Source organism: Suricata suricatta, chromosome 12 (assembly GCF_006229205.1).
Source record: "Suricata suricatta isolate VVHF042 chromosome 12, meerkat_22Aug2017_6uvM2_HiC, whole genome shotgun sequence".
Classification (NCBI taxonomy): domain Eukaryota; kingdom Metazoa; phylum Chordata; class Mammalia; order Carnivora; family Herpestidae; genus Suricata; species Suricata suricatta.
This window is the reverse complement of record NC_043711.1, coordinates 64,618,961-64,637,300: the sequence shown is the minus strand read 5'-3', so window position 1 is coordinate 64,637,300 and position 18,340 is coordinate 64,618,961. Positions and strand designations below refer to the sequence as shown.

Below are 18,340 nucleotides of genomic sequence, written 5' to 3'. Positions count from 1 at the left end.
TGGCTAACACATTAAACATGTGGTCACATCTGTTAAGTATTTATATAGATAGCACCTGCACATGGCAAAATGGTCAAGGTCCTAATCCCTTAGAACATTCCTCAGCTGTGTGGGGCCAAGAATCTATGCAGGGGCCAACTGCCTTTAGATAATAAGTAACGACGACTAAAGTATTCTCTGCTTTCTAAACAAGCAACATAAAAATTATCTAATAGCATCTTAAGTTTTTATTCATGCCACTAGAATGTAGAATTGACATTGTTTCCACATGGGAGGTTGTTTTTGATTTTCCTTAAACCTGGAATGTAATAACTGTGGGAATCCTGAAATTACTGAATCAGAAAAGTAAAGGCAGAAACCTGCTGGGACTTGTGGGAACCTAGAACTTGTAGCCCTTGACACAGTAAAAAAGTGGTCTGGGGCCTCCCTGATAAAGGAAAGGAATTTCTGTTGGGAATGTGAAAGCTCCACTATCCCAAGCAGAGAGAAAACTATGGTGGTGTTACATATAATCACCTTTGTTGATTTAGATTATTACTCTGATGTGTTTCTCAGTTAACTCAGGATCAATTTTAAGAAACAGAGAATCACGGCGCTTGGGAGGCTCTGTTGGTTAAGTGTCCGACTTCAGCTCAGGTCATGATCTTGTGGTTTGTGAGTTCAAGCCCTGCATTTGGGCTCTGTGCTGACAGCTCTGAGCCTGGAGACTGCTTCTGATTGTATCTCCCTCTCCCTCTCTGCCCCTCCACTGATCACACTCTGTCTCTCAAAAAAGTAAACATAAAAAAATTAAAGAAACAGGGAGAATCACTTTTTTTTTCCATAAGGGGGCAATCGCATGAAGATTAGTGTCCTGCTCCTCCCCACCGGTAAAAAAAGAAAGGGAAAAAAGAAAGAAAAGGAGCATGTCTTAACCCACTAGATTAATGATCAGGAGAAGCAGCTTTTAAATAGTGTATTGATAAATTCCACCTGCTCTTCCCAAAGGCTAGAGCATAGAGATGTGCCCAGAGCTGGCATTCTCTCAAACATTTGGTCAATTTCCGAAGCATCAATTTACCTTTTGAAGATTGCCAAGGATAACAAAGTTTGACTTTGATTTATATGTAAGTGTTGATCACAGTGGAAAGAGCTGGGGTTTCTTCAGTTTTTTGTTACAGTGAGTTTTTAATCTTGTCAGTTCTAGCAGTCAGAATCTTGGAGATTTTTTTTTCATGCACTTTATATACTAGGACTTGAAAACATTTCTCTCTCATTCCTTTAATTTACTGAATTAATGCTCTGACGATGCTTTCTGCAATAAATGTGTGCCTTTTAAAATTTACTTTGACAAATTGAATCATATATAATGTTCTGAGCCTTACAATCTATTTTCTTCTTAAAAATTTTTTAATTTTTTTAAAAATCCAAGTTAGTTAACATCAAGTGGATAATAATGATTTCAGGAGTAGAATTTAGTGATTCATCGCTTAGGTAAAACTTAACCCAGTGCTCATCTCAACGAGTGCCCTCCTTAATGCCCATCACCCATTTAGCCAGTCTCCCCTCCCAATACCCCTTCAGCAACCCTCAATTTGTTCTCTGTATTTAAGAGTCTCAGGGCACCTGAGTGTCTCAGTTAAGTGTGCAACTCCTGATTTTGGCTCAGGTCATAATCTCATAGTTGATGAGATCAAGCCCCAAGTTGGGCTCTGAGCTGCTGGTGCAGAGCCTGCTCAGGATTTCTCTTTACCTCTCTCTCTGCCCCTGCCCTGCTCCTGCTCTCTCTCAAAATAATTTTTTTAAGTCTCTTATGGTTTGCCTCGCTCTCTCTTTTCTCTTATTTTTCTTTCCTTTCCCCTGTGTTCATCTGTTTTGTTTCTTAAGTTACATGTATGAGTGAAATTATGTATTTCTCTTTCTCTAACTTCTGAGCCTTCCAATCTAAGGGATCCTGTAATCTAGCTTCCCTTGTTTGTTGCCTCTTCTTATGTGAAGAACCCAGCCAGGGGTTAAGTCCACAGTGGAGAATGAGTTTATTTGCTTGGCAGTTGATGAAGTGGCATTTTTTTTCTTCCTGTTTTTAACATGTTTGTGTTCTTCATTAAGCTAATCTGTAGATGAATACTGTACTTTTACCTAGGTTTTAATTTCATCTGTCTTAAATTTCTTGTAGGCCTTTCGTATGCCAATAAGTACAATTGAGCCAAGTAAATTTGGAGGGTAATAACTCAGTTCCTCAGTTGAATGTCATTTAACTCTCCAAGTAATTCCCCAGAAGCAATTCCATTTTTTTGCCAGTGGTAAAACTGACCTTTCAAAATCCTGGTAAAACAGTACTTGGCAAATGTAATATGGTTTTGATATTGCCTTTTGGGGTGAGATTGTTTTCCTCATTTTCTATGAGTGTCTCCAAGAATGTATATTTCCTCCTGTGCTTCTGTGCATATCTTAATGATGGTCCCTGATTTTGCATTCCTCACTGTGTTGTATAGTGGATTGGAATTGAACATGGACCCTGGTGCCAAGCTGCTAGTCTACCTTTTTGCTTTGGGGCAAATTAACAGCACTGTGTAGGCTTCATTCATTAACTGGGAGTAATGATTCTTATCTTGCTAGGTTTTTGTGTTTAAAAGTTAAATAATATTTTGAAAGTGCCAAGGCCACTGCTTAGCACAGTGCCTCTTCTTTGTCTCCTTCCCTTATTAAGGGTCAAATGAATAATATGTAGAACTTCTTGGATTTGTTAAATATGTTTGGGTTTTTTTTTCTTAAGGGTGTATGAGGATATGCAGATATCAAATCATTATGTTGTGTACCTGAAATGAATATAACATGTCAACTGTATGTCAAATTTTTTAATGCATATGACGAAAAAATTCAGGACAGAGCAACTGTTTTAGGCTCTTCTAGCCCTAAAAGAAGTACAGAAGAGTGTTACATATTTCTTCGCCTCACCCCCAAGTCCCAAAACATCCAGTTTGTTTTTAATTTGTATATCCTTTGATTTTCATTCCTTGCCATTCATTAAGCCCGTTAGTAAGAGGATTCCCCTACCTATGTTCATTAAGTGTTGGTTGTAAAAACAGTTATGAACAGGAGCGAAGTTCCTTAAGTTTCTAATAATTATGTATCACAAGCAGTTAAGTTACTAAAATGGATACTTAACTTCACAGTACCCTAAACTAGGTGTGATCTTATTGACCCCAGATCTTCAACTGTAGTTGTGGTTTAATCCTAGAAATTCTTTATTTTAATTAATTCTATTGTTCAAGCTATTTTAGTCCCTTTGATTTTTGGAGTGCATTCTTAGGTTTCACAAAAGGCTGAAATGTATATTTTAGGGGTCGTCACTTTAAAGGTAACACATAATTTCTAATTTTACTGTTTGGAGGTTTAAGGTATTTGTGTTTTAGTACTAGCTTTGTTCTTGTTTTTCTTTTTCCCCTGATTTTCTTTTCAGACATATTTTTACAAGGGAAACGGTTCCATAAAGCCTTGGAAAACATACTTTCACCCCAAGGGGACTTGAAAGAGAGAGATGAGAACCTCGAATCTGGATATATCGAAAGTGTCCAGCATATTCTGAAAGATGTCAGTGGAGTGCGAGCTCTTGAAAGCGCAGTTCAACATGAGACCTTAAAGTATGTAGGTCTGCTGGACTGTGTGGCCGAATATCAGTAAGTATTAGATTTTTCTTTTCTATCAAAGTATGAAGATAAATTAACACGGGCTGGAACTGATGATGCCTGTCAAATACTGTTTCTTCTTCTGAATTCCTACTCCAAGGTGTAGCCTTGTGAAGTCAAAACCTATACGATACGTAAAAGAATGGGGGCAGGCGGGCGGGCGAGCACCTGCTTGAGATTCTCTCTCTTTGTTTCTCTCCCTCTCTCCCTCTCCTCTCCTCTTCCCCTCTCCCTCTCTCCCTTTTTCCCTCCCTCTCTTCACCAGTCCCTCCCAGCCCTCTCTCCTGCTTGCACTCTCTCTCTCTAAAATAAAATTAAAAATTAAAAAGAAAGAATTAGGTATGGGGCAGGAGGTAAGGATAGATATAGGAGGAAGAGCCTCCTAATTCTTGTAAATCTGTGTTCCAAAATCGAAGTATTTTCTGGAGAAAAGCTGTAAGTTTTCAATATCCAGCATGTTCCTCCCCCCACCCATGCCTGAGCAAACTAACAGCCACAGGATCCAATTTGATTTCTGCATTCTTTTTCCCATTTCCCTAAAAATAGCACCTTTATCTATTGGCCCCGAAAATCAACTCTTTTCCTGGCTTCCAGGTGGTGTTTGACATAGATAGGAACTCTGAGCTTGCTAACACTTCCTGTGGTTTTTTAAATTGCTGCTGTTACTGTTTTTCCCACTTACTCCATATTCCAAGGGGAGATATAACCTGCAGATACCTGTATTCCAAAAGGATGCAATACACCAAGATAGGGAAACACCTGTGAGTATAACTCTTGGAATTCTAGTTAAAATTTAAATTTAAAAAAATTGACAGAATATTTGTTAGTCTGGAAACTGTTTAGGCAACCAACCAGTTTTGTGCCATAGCTGCCTCATATCTGTGAAGAGGCCTATGTGCCTAGAAATTTAAGAGGCTATTTTTAGTTGCCCTTTAAATTAATCAAGGCCACCTTTCGGTCAGTTCTACCCAAGGCCTCCAAGAAGTTCCTGACACCAAACACTTAACAGTGCTGTCCACAGTACTGATGTTTGTTTTCTGCTCTTTAAGCAAAAAGTATCAACATTGAGAATATGAACATTGAACGTCTTTGAAAATTAAGGTTTCAGAAATTTTAAAAACTTTTTTAATAGGTAATATATGTATTTGGTTAATCCAAGCTATTAAAAGTAAATCTCCCATCCCCACTTTTTCTTTTAAAAAGGTCTTTAATCTGGTATATATAACATAACATTTATCATAAAATTCACCATTTTTAAGGATATAGTTGAGTAATATTACATACATCATAATGTCATACAACCGTTAACACCATCCGTCTCCAGGACATTGCATCTTATAAAACTGAAATCCTGGGCCCATTAAAGTAATCAGTTGTATTCTCTGTTTCTAGCCTCTGACAACCACCATTTTACTTTCAGTCTATGAATTTGACTACTCAAAAGTAGATCCATTTTGAGTTAATTTTTGTATCTAGTGTTAGATAGGAGTCCAACTTCATTCTTTTGCATGTGGATAGCCACTTTTGTTAAAAAGGACCATTTGTTGAAAAGACTACCCTTTCCTTATTGAATAGACTTGATACCATTGTCAAAAATCATATGACTATCGTGAGGGTTTATTTCTGAGCTGTCTTTTCATTTACAATGGTCTGTATGTCTGTCTTTATGCCAGTACCACACTATTTTAATTTTCATAGCTTTGTAGTAAGTTTTGAAATCAGCAAGTGTGAGTCCTCCAGTTTTGTTCTTTTCCAAGGTTGTTTTGTCTGTTCAGAGTCCCTTGAGATTCCATATGGATTTTAGGATGAGTTTTTCTATTTGTGCAAAAATTGTCATTGAGACTTTTATAGAGATTGTGTTAAATTTATATATCACATTGGTAGTATGAACGTCTTAACAATATTAAATCTTCTAATCCATGAACATGGGATATGTTACCATTTATGTCTTTAAGTTCTTTCAGCAATGATTTGTAGTTTTCATTGTAGAAGTCTTTAGTCTCCTTAGTTAATTCCCAGGTATTGTATTCATTTTGAGGTTATTATAAACGGAATTGTTTTTGTAATTTTCTTTCCAGATTGTTCATTGTTTATGTATAGAAATGCAATGGACTTTTCTGTGTTGACTTTGTATCCTGCTACTTCACTTCTTTAGAGTTGTTTTGGGGGTTTTTTTTAAGCTTATTTTTATTTATTTTGAGAGAGAAAGATTACATACATGAACAGGAGAGAGGCAGAGAGAGAGAGAGAGAGGGAGAGAGAGAATCCCAAGCAGGCCTTACACTCAGTGTGGAGCCTGACATGGGGCTCAACCCCACAACTGCAAGGTCACGTCCTGAGCTGAAATCAAGAGGCAGATGCTTAGCTGACTTAGCCATCCAGACACTCCTAGAATTTTTAATATAAAAGATTGTATCTTTGAACAGAGATAATCTTACTTCCTTTCCAGTTTGGATGCTTTTTATTTCTTTGTCTTGCCTAATTGCTTTGGCATGAACATCCAGATGCTGTTAAATAGAAATGGTGAGAGCAGACAGCCTTGCCTTGTTCCTGATCTTAGAGGAAAACCTTCCAGTCTTTTTCCATTGAGTATGATGTTTGCTGTGGGTTTTTCATATATGGCCTTTACTATGTTGAGGTAGTTTTTTTCTATCCCTAGCTGTTGAGTATTTTTTTCATTAAAGGGTATTTAATTTTATCAAATGCTTTTTCTTCCGCAATTAAGGTAATTATGTAGTTTTCCTCATTTTGTGTTAATAAGGTACATTACACTGGTTAATTGTGGGTGGAATCATGCTTGCATTCCAGGAGTAAAGCCCATGTTGTCATTGTTTTTAATCCTTTCAGTATGTTGCTGAATTTGGTCTGCTAGTATTTTGTTGAGGATTTTTGCATCCGTGTTCATAAGGATTACATTTTTATAATATTTATTTATTTTTGGGGGGGGTGGGGCAGAGAGAGTTGGACAAAGATCCAAAGCGACAATGGAGAGCCTGACATGGGGTTTGAACTCACAAACGGAACCATGAGATCATGATCTGAGCCAAAGTTGGATGCTTCACCAACTGAGCCACCCAGGCACCCCTCATAAGGATTATTATTATTCTTCAGTCATAGTGTCTTTTTCTGCCTTTGGTATCACAGTAATGCTGGATTCATAAAGGGAGTCAAGAAGAGTTCCCTACTTTATGGGGTGCCTGGGTGATTCAGTTGGTTAAGTGGCTGACTTTGGTTCAGGTCATGATCTCACAGTCCATGGGTTCGAGGCCCATGTTGGGCTCTGTGCTGACAGCTCAGAGCCTGGAGCCCGCTTTGGATTCTGTGTCGCCCTCTCTCTCTGCCCCTCCCCTGCTCACACTTTGTCTGTCTGTCTGTCTGTCTGTCTCTCTCTCTCTCTCTCTCTCAAAATAAAATAAAGACATTAAAAAAAATTTTTTTTTAAAGAAGAGTTCCCTGTTTTTCAGTTTTTGAGGAGAAGTTTTAGCATTGGTATTACTTCTATAAATGTTTGGTGGAATTCACCCATAAAGTCATCAGGTCTAGAGCTTTTATTTGCCAGTTGATTTTTGAATACTGATAAAATCTCCTTGCTAATTACAGAGCTATTCAGATACTCTGTTTCTTCTTGATGTAGTCCTAGTAGGTTTTGTGTTATCTAGGTTATCCAATTTGTTTGCATATGATTTTTCTTTTTTTTTTTTTTTAACATTTATTTTTGAGAGACAGAGAGAGACAGATCATGAGCAGGGGAGGGACAGAGAGAGAGGGACACACAGAATCGGAAGCAGGCTCTAGGCTCTAGGCTCTGAGCTGTCAGCACAGAGCCCGATGCAGGGCTCAAACCCACGAGCTGTGAGATCATGACCTGAGCTGAAGTCAGACACTCAACCAGCTGAGCCACACAGGCGCCCCTGCATGAGATTTTTCATAGTACTCTTCTCCTTTTTATTTTTGAAGAATTAGTAGTAATGTCCCCAGTTTCATTTCTGATTTATGGAATTTGAGTCTTTCTTTTTTTCTAAGTCCATCTAGCTAAAAGTTTGTCAATTTTGTTGATCTTTTCAAAAAACCAATGTTTAGTTTCATTGATTTTTTTTCTATTGTTTTTTCTATTCTGTATTTCATTTATCTTTAGTCTTATTTTCTTTTACAAGCTTTTAATATTTGGGTTTACATATTTGTTTTTAGGTTCCTTAAGTTGTTAAGGTTAAGATGCTGATTTAATTCTCCTATTTTTAATGTATTTATTGCTATATATTTCTTCTGTAATACTGTTTTAATGGTGTTCTTTAAATTCTTGTAGGCTGTATTTTTATTTTTATTCATCTCCGTATCCTCTACTTTCCCCTGTGATTTCTTTTTTGGCTAGTTGTGTTAATTTCCACAAATTTGTAATTTTTCCCCCAGTTTTATTTCTGTTATTGATTTCTAATATCATCTTGTGATTAGAGAAGATACTTTGTATGGTATCTATCTTTTTAAATATATTGAGACTGTTTTTATGACCCAACATATGGTTGTCCTGGGAAATTCCTGTGTGTGCTTCAATTGTTGGGTAGCAGGTGCTATATGTCTGTTAATCTAGTTGGTTTATTGTTTTAAGTCCTTCATTTCCTTACTTACCTTCTGTCTAGTTCTAACCATTATTGAAAATAGATATTGAAATCTCCAATATTATTATAGAACTGTATTTTGGGGACACCTGGCTGGCTCAGTTGGAAGAGCATGTGACTCTTGATCTCAGAGTTGGAGTTCAAGCCCTATGTTAGGTGTAGAGATTATTTAAATAAATATAAAACTTTAAAAAAAAAAAAAAAGCCCTGTATTTCTCCCTTCAATTTTTTTCAGTTTTTGCTTAATATATTTTGATAGTCCGTTACTAGGTACATAAATGTTTATAATTGTTATATTGAACCTTTCATTAAAGATTTTTTTGTCTGCTTTTAGAGCCACCTTTGCTTTCTTCAGTTATTATTTACATGGAATATCTTTTTTTTTCTTTTCACAATCAGCCTATTTGTATCTTTGGTTATACTGTGAATCTCTTGTAGACAACATATAGTGGAATCATGTGTTTTATCCATTGTGGCAAATGTAAATGGGGAGTTTAATCCACTTACATTTAAAGTAGTTACTGATGGGGCACCTGGGTGGCTCAGTAAGTAACTCTTGATTTCAGCTCAGGTCATGATCTCACAGTTCATGAGATTGAACCCTATCTACCTGTGTGCTGATAGCATGGAGCCTACTGAGATTCTCTCTCCCTCTCTCTCCCAAAACAAATAGACAAACGTTAAAAAAAAAAAAAGTAGTTACTGACAAGGAGGAAGTTCTTTCATTTTGTTATTTATTTTTTATTTTCATTATAGCTTTTTGGTCTCATTTCCTGTATGTTACAGTCTTCTTTTGTGTTTTATTTCCTTTTTTATAATGAAATGTCTCAATTCCTTTCTCATTTCCTTTTATCTATATTCTATAGCTGTTTTCTTTTGATTACCTTGGGGATTACATTTAACATCCCAGTTAACAGAGTTCTATTTGAATTTATACCAATTTAACGTCAATGGCATGCACAAACTGTGCTACTTCAACAGCTCTGTCCCTAACCCTGTTAGTTGCTGATATCACAAGATTTTCTTTATATATTATGTGCCCCAAAATGTAACTAATAATTTATTAATCTTCTAAATTATGTAGTAAACAACCCACTCACCCTCCCCCCACCCACCCCCAGACCCTTTCCTCTTTGCTGCACACAGTCTCTGGCTCCTGAGGTACATGGCTCACTGCTGGCCATGGGATGCTATTGGCAGGGTAAGGGTAAGAGTTAGAAAGGGAGTCAACATATCTTCAAAAGTACCTTGGGACATGTCTAACTCGGGGTCTTTCAGCAGTGGCAAGAATTGCCCAGTGGATCCAATGGAATATGTAGTATGTAGATTTACAGGTGTAAGGAGAATGGGACTGTGGAGCAACTGAGACAAAAGAAAATGGCCAACTTGGAGTATGAATGAGAACTAGCTCCAAGAGCCTGAAGTGAGGGAGAGACTTAGTAAGAGGAGCTCATGTTTCAGCAGCAATAACTGACAGTCCAGTCTGAAATGCAAGAAAAAGAATAGGAGATGGTAGAGAGCTCAAGAAAACTAGAGAAGGAGATGAGAATGAGTATAGAAAATAAGAGTGAAGATGTTTCACACTCAGAGGCTGCGGCCGCGGACTTCAGCAAACCCCAAGTTGAAATTAATGATCTGTATGGGGCAGCTCCCTTGAGCAGAGTGGAAGAACATGGTGAGCCAGTGCTATCTGATGTTTCATTAAACACTGATCAAAGAGTTGTATGAACAACCAACCTAAGAGCAATACATTTTTCTGCTTGCTTCAAGTTTTGTTTTAAACTCTAGAAAACAAAAAGTGGAGTTACAAATCATTGTTACAATAATACTCGCTTTTATAATTGTCCACATATTTACCTTTACTAAAGTTTTTGAGCATCTTTAAGATCAAAAAAGTCTTTGTCTAGTAGATCTGCCATCACATCTTTTTCAGGGACAATTTGTGTCGACTTTTTTTTTCCTCTTTGGGCCGTACTTTCCTGATTCTTTGTATGCTTTGTGAATTTTTTTTGTTGAAAACTGGGCATTTGAATCTAACATGAAATTCTGGAAATCAGTTTCTCCCTCTACTCTTGGATTTCCTAGATTTTGTTCATTGTTTTTGTTTAGGGTGTTGCTGTTGTAGTTGTTGTAGGCTCTTTGCTAAGGATCAGACTGAGGTATAAATTTAAGGTCTTCTCAGGTCTTTTCTGAACCTGTGCCCCTCCCTGGATATGCACTGTCACTTTTTAATTTTCCCCATATATGCAGTTGCTTTTGGATGTTGTAGTCATTAGTATCTAATTCCCAAAAGGGGAAAAGAGAAAAATGAAGGAGTGGAAAAAATGGGTGTTGGCCCTTTAAATCCCCTGGAAGTCAGGCAGGTGGAAGAGCGGGGGTTTGTATCAGTGGGTGGAGGTGCAATAACAATGGCTACCCTCCTCTTATCTACACCTTGCTGAACAGAAACATCCAAAGCACAGAGGACAGGGTCCCTTTTGTCCCCTCCCATTCCCACAAGCTTTGTGGGTCCTGCTCCAGGAGCGTGTGCACAGCAGCTGCCTGCCCCGTGAGGGGGAGGGGACGGGGTAGCTGCTAAGAGCTGAAATTGACCACAGTTCACCACAGTTTACCATCTAAGCCTTCAGTAGGCTCTAGATTTCCAGTACCTGGATCGGACAGAGTCCGCCGTTGCAGTTATTGGCACGGTGGGCCTACAGATTCTGGTGCGTCCTACTCTTCCATCTTCCTAGAATTCTCTACCACCTTCCTGGCTTTCACCTCTGTTTAAAAAGTTCTTGTGATCCTGAGGTACTTTATGACTGCATGTACAGTCATTTGTCCCCACCCCCACTTACTAACACAAAATGCCAAGCCCTGCCTTTTTTCATTCTGAAAACATTCTAGAGATCTTTATTAGTTTATACAGATCTGCCGCATCCTTTTCTCTTTTAGTAATTTTCCACCACTCAGAATTAACATTTTCTCACATCTGCTCCTGATTTTTTTTAATATAACATAAATTACCTATAACCACCTCTTCCCTGCTCTCACAGCCTCCTGGCCTAGGACAATCACTGTGATAAGTTTGCTACTGTATCCTTCTAGGCTCTTCCTATATTATTTAACATACCCAAACACTGTATAATGCATGCACAGGTACACTGCCGGTTTGTGCATACACACACCACTGTATTGTTACAGACGTCTGTAAGAGTCACAATATAGAGAAGTTTCTAGATATGTATCATCACAAAGTTGGTAAGATATGAGGGTCTGGAGCCAGACTGGCTGGGTTTTGTTTCTGTCTTTTCATCTTAACCTTAGGCTAGTTACTTAGCCTCTCTGTACTTCAATATTTTTTTAATGTTTTTAGTGTTTTTATTTATTTTTATTTTTATTTTTGAGGGAGAGAGAGACAGCATGATCAGGGGAGGGTCAGAGAGAGAGGGAGACATAGAATCCGAAGACATGCTCCAGGCTCTGAGTTGGCAGTCAGCACAAAGCCTGACATGGGGCTCGAACCCAAAAACAGTGAGATCATGCTCTGAGCCGAAGTCAGATGCTTAATCGACTGATCCACCCAGGTGCCCCATGTACTTCAGTTTGTTCAACTGTAAAATAAGATGGGCACTGGGTGGCTCAGTTGGGTAAGTGTCTGACTCTTGATCTCAGCTCACATCTTGATCTCAGGGTTATGAATTCAAGACCAGTGTTGGGCTCCACGCAGTGTGGAGCCTACTTAGGAAAAAATTAAAGTAAGACAAAAGATATGACCTACCTCATAGAGTTGTTAGAGACTAAATGAGACATTGTCTATGTAGTACTTAAAATGAATACATCTCAATAACTGTTAGCATGAGTATTTTGATCTTCTCTCTTAACTGTGGTTTGGTATTCCTTTTTATTAATGAACCATATCCACTTCCCTATGGGGGAAATTCAGGTAATTTCTAGTTTTTCACAATCACAAACTGCAGAAGTAAGCGTGTCTCCTTGTATACTGTTGTGACGGTTGATCTAGTCAGGTGCACAGGTTCGTTTGCTGGCTTGTTCTGGTGGATGATATAGACGGTTTGCGTCAATTCAGTTAGTCTGAAGTAAGCCTGGGTATGAATACTTAAATTTTCCGGGCATTTGTCACTTTTGGCATTTTTTCAGACATTTACCCCCAGGGTATCAAACCATTCTCTCCACCATGTACCTAAGAGGGAAATTGCTACATTAAAAGGTATGTAAATTGGAAATTTTCCCAGATAGGAGTGTGCTTATTTCTGCACAGTTTTAATGACACAGTGTTAGACACAACTTATTAACATTGTACCTCATAATTTCAGTCTGAACATCTTTTCATTTGAACTGTCTTTGTTCAGTTTTAATTTAGATTTATACTACTAAAAATCTCATTTCCACATTATTAAGTTCTGCAAGTTACACTATAAAGTATGTTTTGCAAGAAACAGTGGTCTGTGTCAGAAATCTTTAGAGTATTTTGATTTGCTCCAGTTTGAGAACAGAGGTTCTGGGGTTACTGGGGCCCTCTCTTCATTTGCATAGATTATAATTGTTTTGTAATTTTACAAAGTTTGACAGAGACCGTAAAACTACCTCTAGACCTGCACTAAGAGAGTACCCACCAGCCACATACGGCCTCTAAATATTTGAGTGTGGCTAATCTAAGCTGAGATATGCTGTAAATATACAAAGTAGGTTTCAGTGACTTAGTAAAAAAAAAAAAAAAAAAAGTCTATGGTGTCCCATTGATAACTTTTTGATATTACATAATGGTCAATTTTGGGGTGTGTTGGGTTAAATAAAATACTAAAATTTCATCTGTGTCTTCTTTTTTGACATAGCTACTAGAAAACTTGAAATAACATGTAGCCTGCATTTTATTTCATTTAGGCAGTGCTACTCTAGGCTGACTTTATAAATACCTTGCATAGGCGGTAACTCTAGCGCTATGGTCACAGGTATGTAACATTCATATTTTGTACAGAATCTCCCTTTAAACTGCTGGTTTTGAAATTGAAGTTATGAAGGGTGCCTGGGTGGCTCTGACTCTTGGTTTTGGCTCAGGTCATGATCTCACAGTTTGTGAGTTCGAGCCCCACACTGGGCTCTGTGCTGACAGTGTAGGGATTGCTTGGGATTCTCTCTGCCCCGCCCTCACTCATGCACACTCTCTCTCTCTCTTGGAATAAGTAAATAAAAATTTTTTAAAAATTGAAATCTTGAACTATTGAACAGACCAGTTGTCATTCTGCTGGCCCTGTGACCCTTCTGCTAGCTGCACGTGGCAACTATAAAGTCCTGCCAAGAGAGGGGTAATGGGGAGAATGCACTGGCATTTAGAAACTGAGAGGAATTTCCCTCCCTTCCCCCAATATCCCTACTAGGAAGACACCCTGCCCCGTGTGTAAACTTTTAGGGCAGAGACCAGGTCTCCTTATCTGTATCTCTGCATATAGTTGGTGCCTATTAAATGCTGATAGATTTGAGCCTCAGATTTGGTTTCTGAACCAGATGATTTCTGAAGCACTATGATGATTCATCCTTTATGATGGGGACTTTGCTACTGATCTGTTGTGGTTCATCAACTGAGATAGTGATAGAGACATAGTTAGATCGATAGGAAGGAAAGGAGGCCATGATGGTCCATAGAAATTTCAAAAAAGTTAAGAAACTAGAACTGTGGAAAAGTTCCCTAGTACTACGACATGGGCCTGCCCCTGTCACTGTCAGCAGGGTACAGGAAGCACTTCCCATCACACCCCAGACAGGCCCGTCATTGACCTGAATATTGGGCTCAACAGAAAGAGGACATCACACTTCTCTAATCCTCAGAAGTAAAGTTCAGGGCAGCTGTCTTTTTGAAAAGTGGAGAAATGGGCGCCTGGGTGGCTAAGCATCTGACTCTTCATCTTGGCTCAGGTTTGTGAGTTCGAGCCCTATGTCGAACAATGAGAGGTTGGGATCCTCTCATTCTCTGTCTCTCCCCCTCCCCCTCCCTTTCCCTCTCTCTCTTTCAAAATAAGAAAACATTAAAAAAAAAAAAAAACTTTTTTTAAAGAAAAGTGAAGAAAGGTCATTGGGTGATAATAACCTATACCTAAGAAGAGGCTTAATCTTTTCGTTTCTCAGTTCAAATGGTTACCTACTGCGATTTCCTTTGGTTTCTCTTTAGGGGCAAGCTCTGTGTGATTGACTGGAAGACATCGGAGAAACCAAAGCCTCATATCCGAAATACGTTTGACAACCCACTGCAGGTTGTGGCCTATGTCGGTGCCATAAATAACGATGCCAACTACAGCTTTCAGGTCAGGACACTGAGCCTCCACACCTAAAGCCTTGGCCGATGCTTACGTGTGGCCATTTAACTCCTAAAATTTTTGCTGTTTGTATCTCACCGTTCACTCGTTCCTTGTCCTTTTACCACCTTAAGGAGCACTTCCCTCTGTTTCTGAGCTTTCTGTCATTGCTAATAGTGCTTTGGTGTTTACAGTCCATTCTTGGGATATCTTATTTGTCATCTCTGTGTTCTTAGGTGTCCTGGTGCAACCTTTCCTCAACCCATGTTAGAGGCCATTAGGAGATATTATTGTAGATTGTTTTGTTCTGAGTTTGCCCTGAAGCCAGAAGGAAATGAACCTCTACTCTGGCCCTGCCATATAAGTGCTGGAAACGCCCTGTGCTTCTTCCTAGGTCCGGTGTGGCTTAATTGTGGTAGCCTACAAAGATGGGTCCCCGGCTCACCCGCATTTCATGGATGCTGAACTCTGCTCCCGATACTGGGCCAAGTGGCTTCTTCGACTAGAAGAATATACAAAGAAGGAAAAGAACCAGGATATTCAGAAGCCAGATTAGGGGACAGGACACTGTTTGGGATCATTCGGTAGTTCCTCACGGTTTGAGAAAATAAGTTGTTTAGTGTAGAGATGCCACAGGATCTGAGAGCTACATAACACACAAGTGGAAGTATTAGTTAAAATATATCACAGCCAAAAAGATTGAAAAGCCAGAAAAGTTTAGATTTTAAGGGTTGGACTTGAGTGTATAAAAGAAGCACAATTAAGTACATTTTTTGTCACTTACCTGGAAAAGGGTAAGCAGGATTCACAGTGTTGGTGCCCCTTGAACACCCCCCAGTCGAACTTTCTGTTATCCCAAGCAGGAGGCCCAGTCTTTGAACTGAGATTGGAGAGGGTGAGGCTTGGTGTGCAAGAAGTTTCATCAGGGCACGGGGTGGGGGGGGGCGGGGGCAAGGAAGGGGCCACGCCCCCGGGCTGCGTGTGGTGCAGGGACTCGCATCAGCCAACTCCTGCTGCCAACGTAGCTTCCTTAAACTGGTTTTATATATTGAAGTTTTCAATATATATTTCATTTGGGGGTACAAAAGCTTCTTCTGTTTAACTTTTTTGGAAAATAAGTAAGTGATTCCTTAGCCTCAGATACACATTGCTCTCTGGAAAGATGAAGCATCTTTGGCAGTTGCCCTTAGCATGCACTGAATAACTCCCAGAGGTATCCGGACCCCAGTCTGAGATTCGTAATTATAGATATTTTAGCAGCTATATTCTGGTTTGAGTCAATGAGTCATGTACATGGAGACAAAGTATCATTTGTGAGATTTTTCAGAGGGGGAACAATAATTTTTGTGTATTTGATAAGTAATGAAAATTACTAGTTGTCAGTGGGATCAGGCAACTTAAATGGCCACTGTAGCTTTGGGGGAAGGCTCTCTGTTTTATGGGATGGGTTAGCATTTAAGTTAGAGCTGTGGTCTTAAACTAGTAGGGTGCTACAATCACTTTTTTTCTTTCATTATCCACTAATTGTAAGAAATAAAATACAAGATGTGAGTAAAGTAACGAAGCTTTGGTTTCTGTTTCTTTATATTTATATTTGTGTGTTTCTAGAGTAATTTCATAAACCTGGAAATCATTTAGATTTTGTTTTTAGAAGTTCAGAATTCACAATTTTTTTTTTACCATTTAATTATTCATTTTGAGAGAAAAAGAAAGCGGCGGGGGCGCGGGGGGAGAATCCCACTGTCAGTGCAGAGCCCGATGTAGGGCCCAAACTCACAACCCACAAGATCATGACCTGGGCAGACACCCAGGCGGCCCCTGAGTTCAGTTTTGCCACTGGCCCAGTAGCTTTGGTACGTGTCCTCTGTAAGTGCACCGAAGGAGGAGGTGTCATCCTCCAGGGTCACCCGGCAAGGAAAGTAAGGTTCAGGTAGGAGAGAGAAGGGTTGAGGGAGACCTTTCACTGACTCTATACACCTCTGCACTCTTTCCAAGCCGCAGATATTCATGTAGCCTGTAATCGCCAAATCAAAACTCAAGTGAGATCATTAAAAGTAGTAACAGATTTGGCCACACTGCGAGACCAAGGCCCAGCAAGACTTCATTTTAATACAGTTCTCTTGGGTTACTATAAATGCACCTTGGACCTGTCACAGTACACCAAGAGTCTCCCAAGCTAATGGCATGAAGAGTTCCGTGAAAGACCCTCAGAGTCTGACCAGGGACATGGTTCTGGGAGAACAATGAAGGCTGAACCCTGGGCAGGCTTCCCTGAAAGACCAAAGGACACAGCAGTTTCTCACTGCAATCCTAATACTCCTCAGCTCTCACTAATTAAAGAAGTCACAATCCTTTTGAGAGGCAAATGTCAATGAAAAGTTGTCTTCCCTACTAAGGCATAGGAGGAGAAAACCAGATCTGTGTTTCTTAACTAGATAATTTTTCAAGAGTTTCCATCTGTGGGGGCACCTGGGTGGCTCAGTTGGTTATACACCTGGCTCTTGAATTTGGCTCAGATCATGATCTCACAGTGTGTGACTGAGTCCAGCGTTAGGCTCTGCACTGACAGAGTGGAGCCTGCTTGGGATTCTCTCTCTCCCTTCCTGCCCCCACCCCGCCACCTCGGTCTCTCCCTCTCCACTACTTGCACTCTTTCTTTCAAAATAAATAAACTTAAAAAAAAATTACCATGTATGTTACTAAGCTGTGGAAACCACTTGTTCCCCTAAGTGGTATGGCATATTTAACTCCAGTGAAATGAAAGATTTGGGATGAGGGATTCGCTAATGGAGGATACTTAAAATACTTCTAGAAGGACGTATAAATTGCTTTTGTGAGGAGGCTTCCTCACAGTACAGGACATACTATTCTAGTCTTCGGCTTGGAGACAAGCCATTAGGTTCAAAGCTATCCACGTCCCCTTCTCTGCAATTTACATTTTTAGCGCATTCAGCCGCTGACAAAAGTCCACGCTGGCACTAAAAACCAATTTTCAATTATTTCTAAAATTATGCCTCTGCCCTCCCATCCCCACCCCTGGCCCTGGCCTCTTGCTCAGAGCCATTATCCCCGTTTAATCTGAGAGCATTAACCTCTATAAACCTATTATGGTTCTAAGAAAACTTGTCAACATATGACCTGTGGTTTCGTGTGTGTTGACACTGATAAATACAGGAAGAGAGTTACTTGTAAGTCATTGTGTTTCTAGGTAACCAGTTTGCTGCCTAGTTTTAAATGGACTTGGAGGGAGGTAATCTGTTTGAATCCCTATATCTTTCCACCTGAGCAGTTAAACATTTGATTATAACCTGCCCTCCTCCCACCCGTACCAGAAAAAGTGAAGCAAGGGAATAGTGTGAACTTTCAAAGAAACACTTCAGGGGCTCCTGGGTGGCTTGGTTGGACGTCCAACCGTTGGTTTCAGTTGGAGTCATGATCTCACAGTTTGTGAGAGGGAGCCCATGTGGGGCCCTGCACTGACAGCATGGAGCTTGCTTGGGATGCTCGCTCGCTCTCTCTTTTTCTCTCTCTTGCTGCCCCTTCCCCACTTGCACTGTCAAAATAAGTTTTAAAAAATCTTTTTTTGTTGTTAAAAAAAGAAACACTTAAGTTGTTTGGAGTTGGTGCCCCTACAGAGAACCGCTGTCTTAAATCAACCTCGAAGTTCAAGGCAGAACTGACCCTCCCTCCCCCGTCCCTTCTTTCCAGCCTCGGAGGCCTACACCTTAAGCAAAAACCGTGTGCTGCTTGTCTAACCTTCAGAAGATCC

The 18,340-nt window shown here is 39.6% G+C and overlaps 1 protein-coding gene across 3 annotated transcripts in view; it reads left to right on the top strand.

The window, feature by feature from the left end:
- Positions 1-18,340, top strand: part of MGME1 (mitochondrial genome maintenance exonuclease 1) — a 21,428-nt gene extending 3,088 nt beyond the window's left edge. For 2 of the 3 annotated variants that reach the window (XM_029916302.1, XM_029916300.1), the window contains exons 3-5: positions 3,443-3,659; positions 14,448-14,580; positions 14,966-16,131. In XM_029916302.1, coding sequence (XP_029772162.1) covers positions 3,443-3,659; positions 14,448-14,580; positions 14,966-15,127 — 512 coding nt within the window. In that variant the 3' untranslated portion in view covers positions 15,128-16,131. Of the gene's footprint in view, positions 1-3,442; positions 3,660-14,447; positions 14,581-14,965; positions 16,132-18,279 lie in introns of those variants that run through there. The other variant, XM_029916303.1, reaches the window with a different exon arrangement.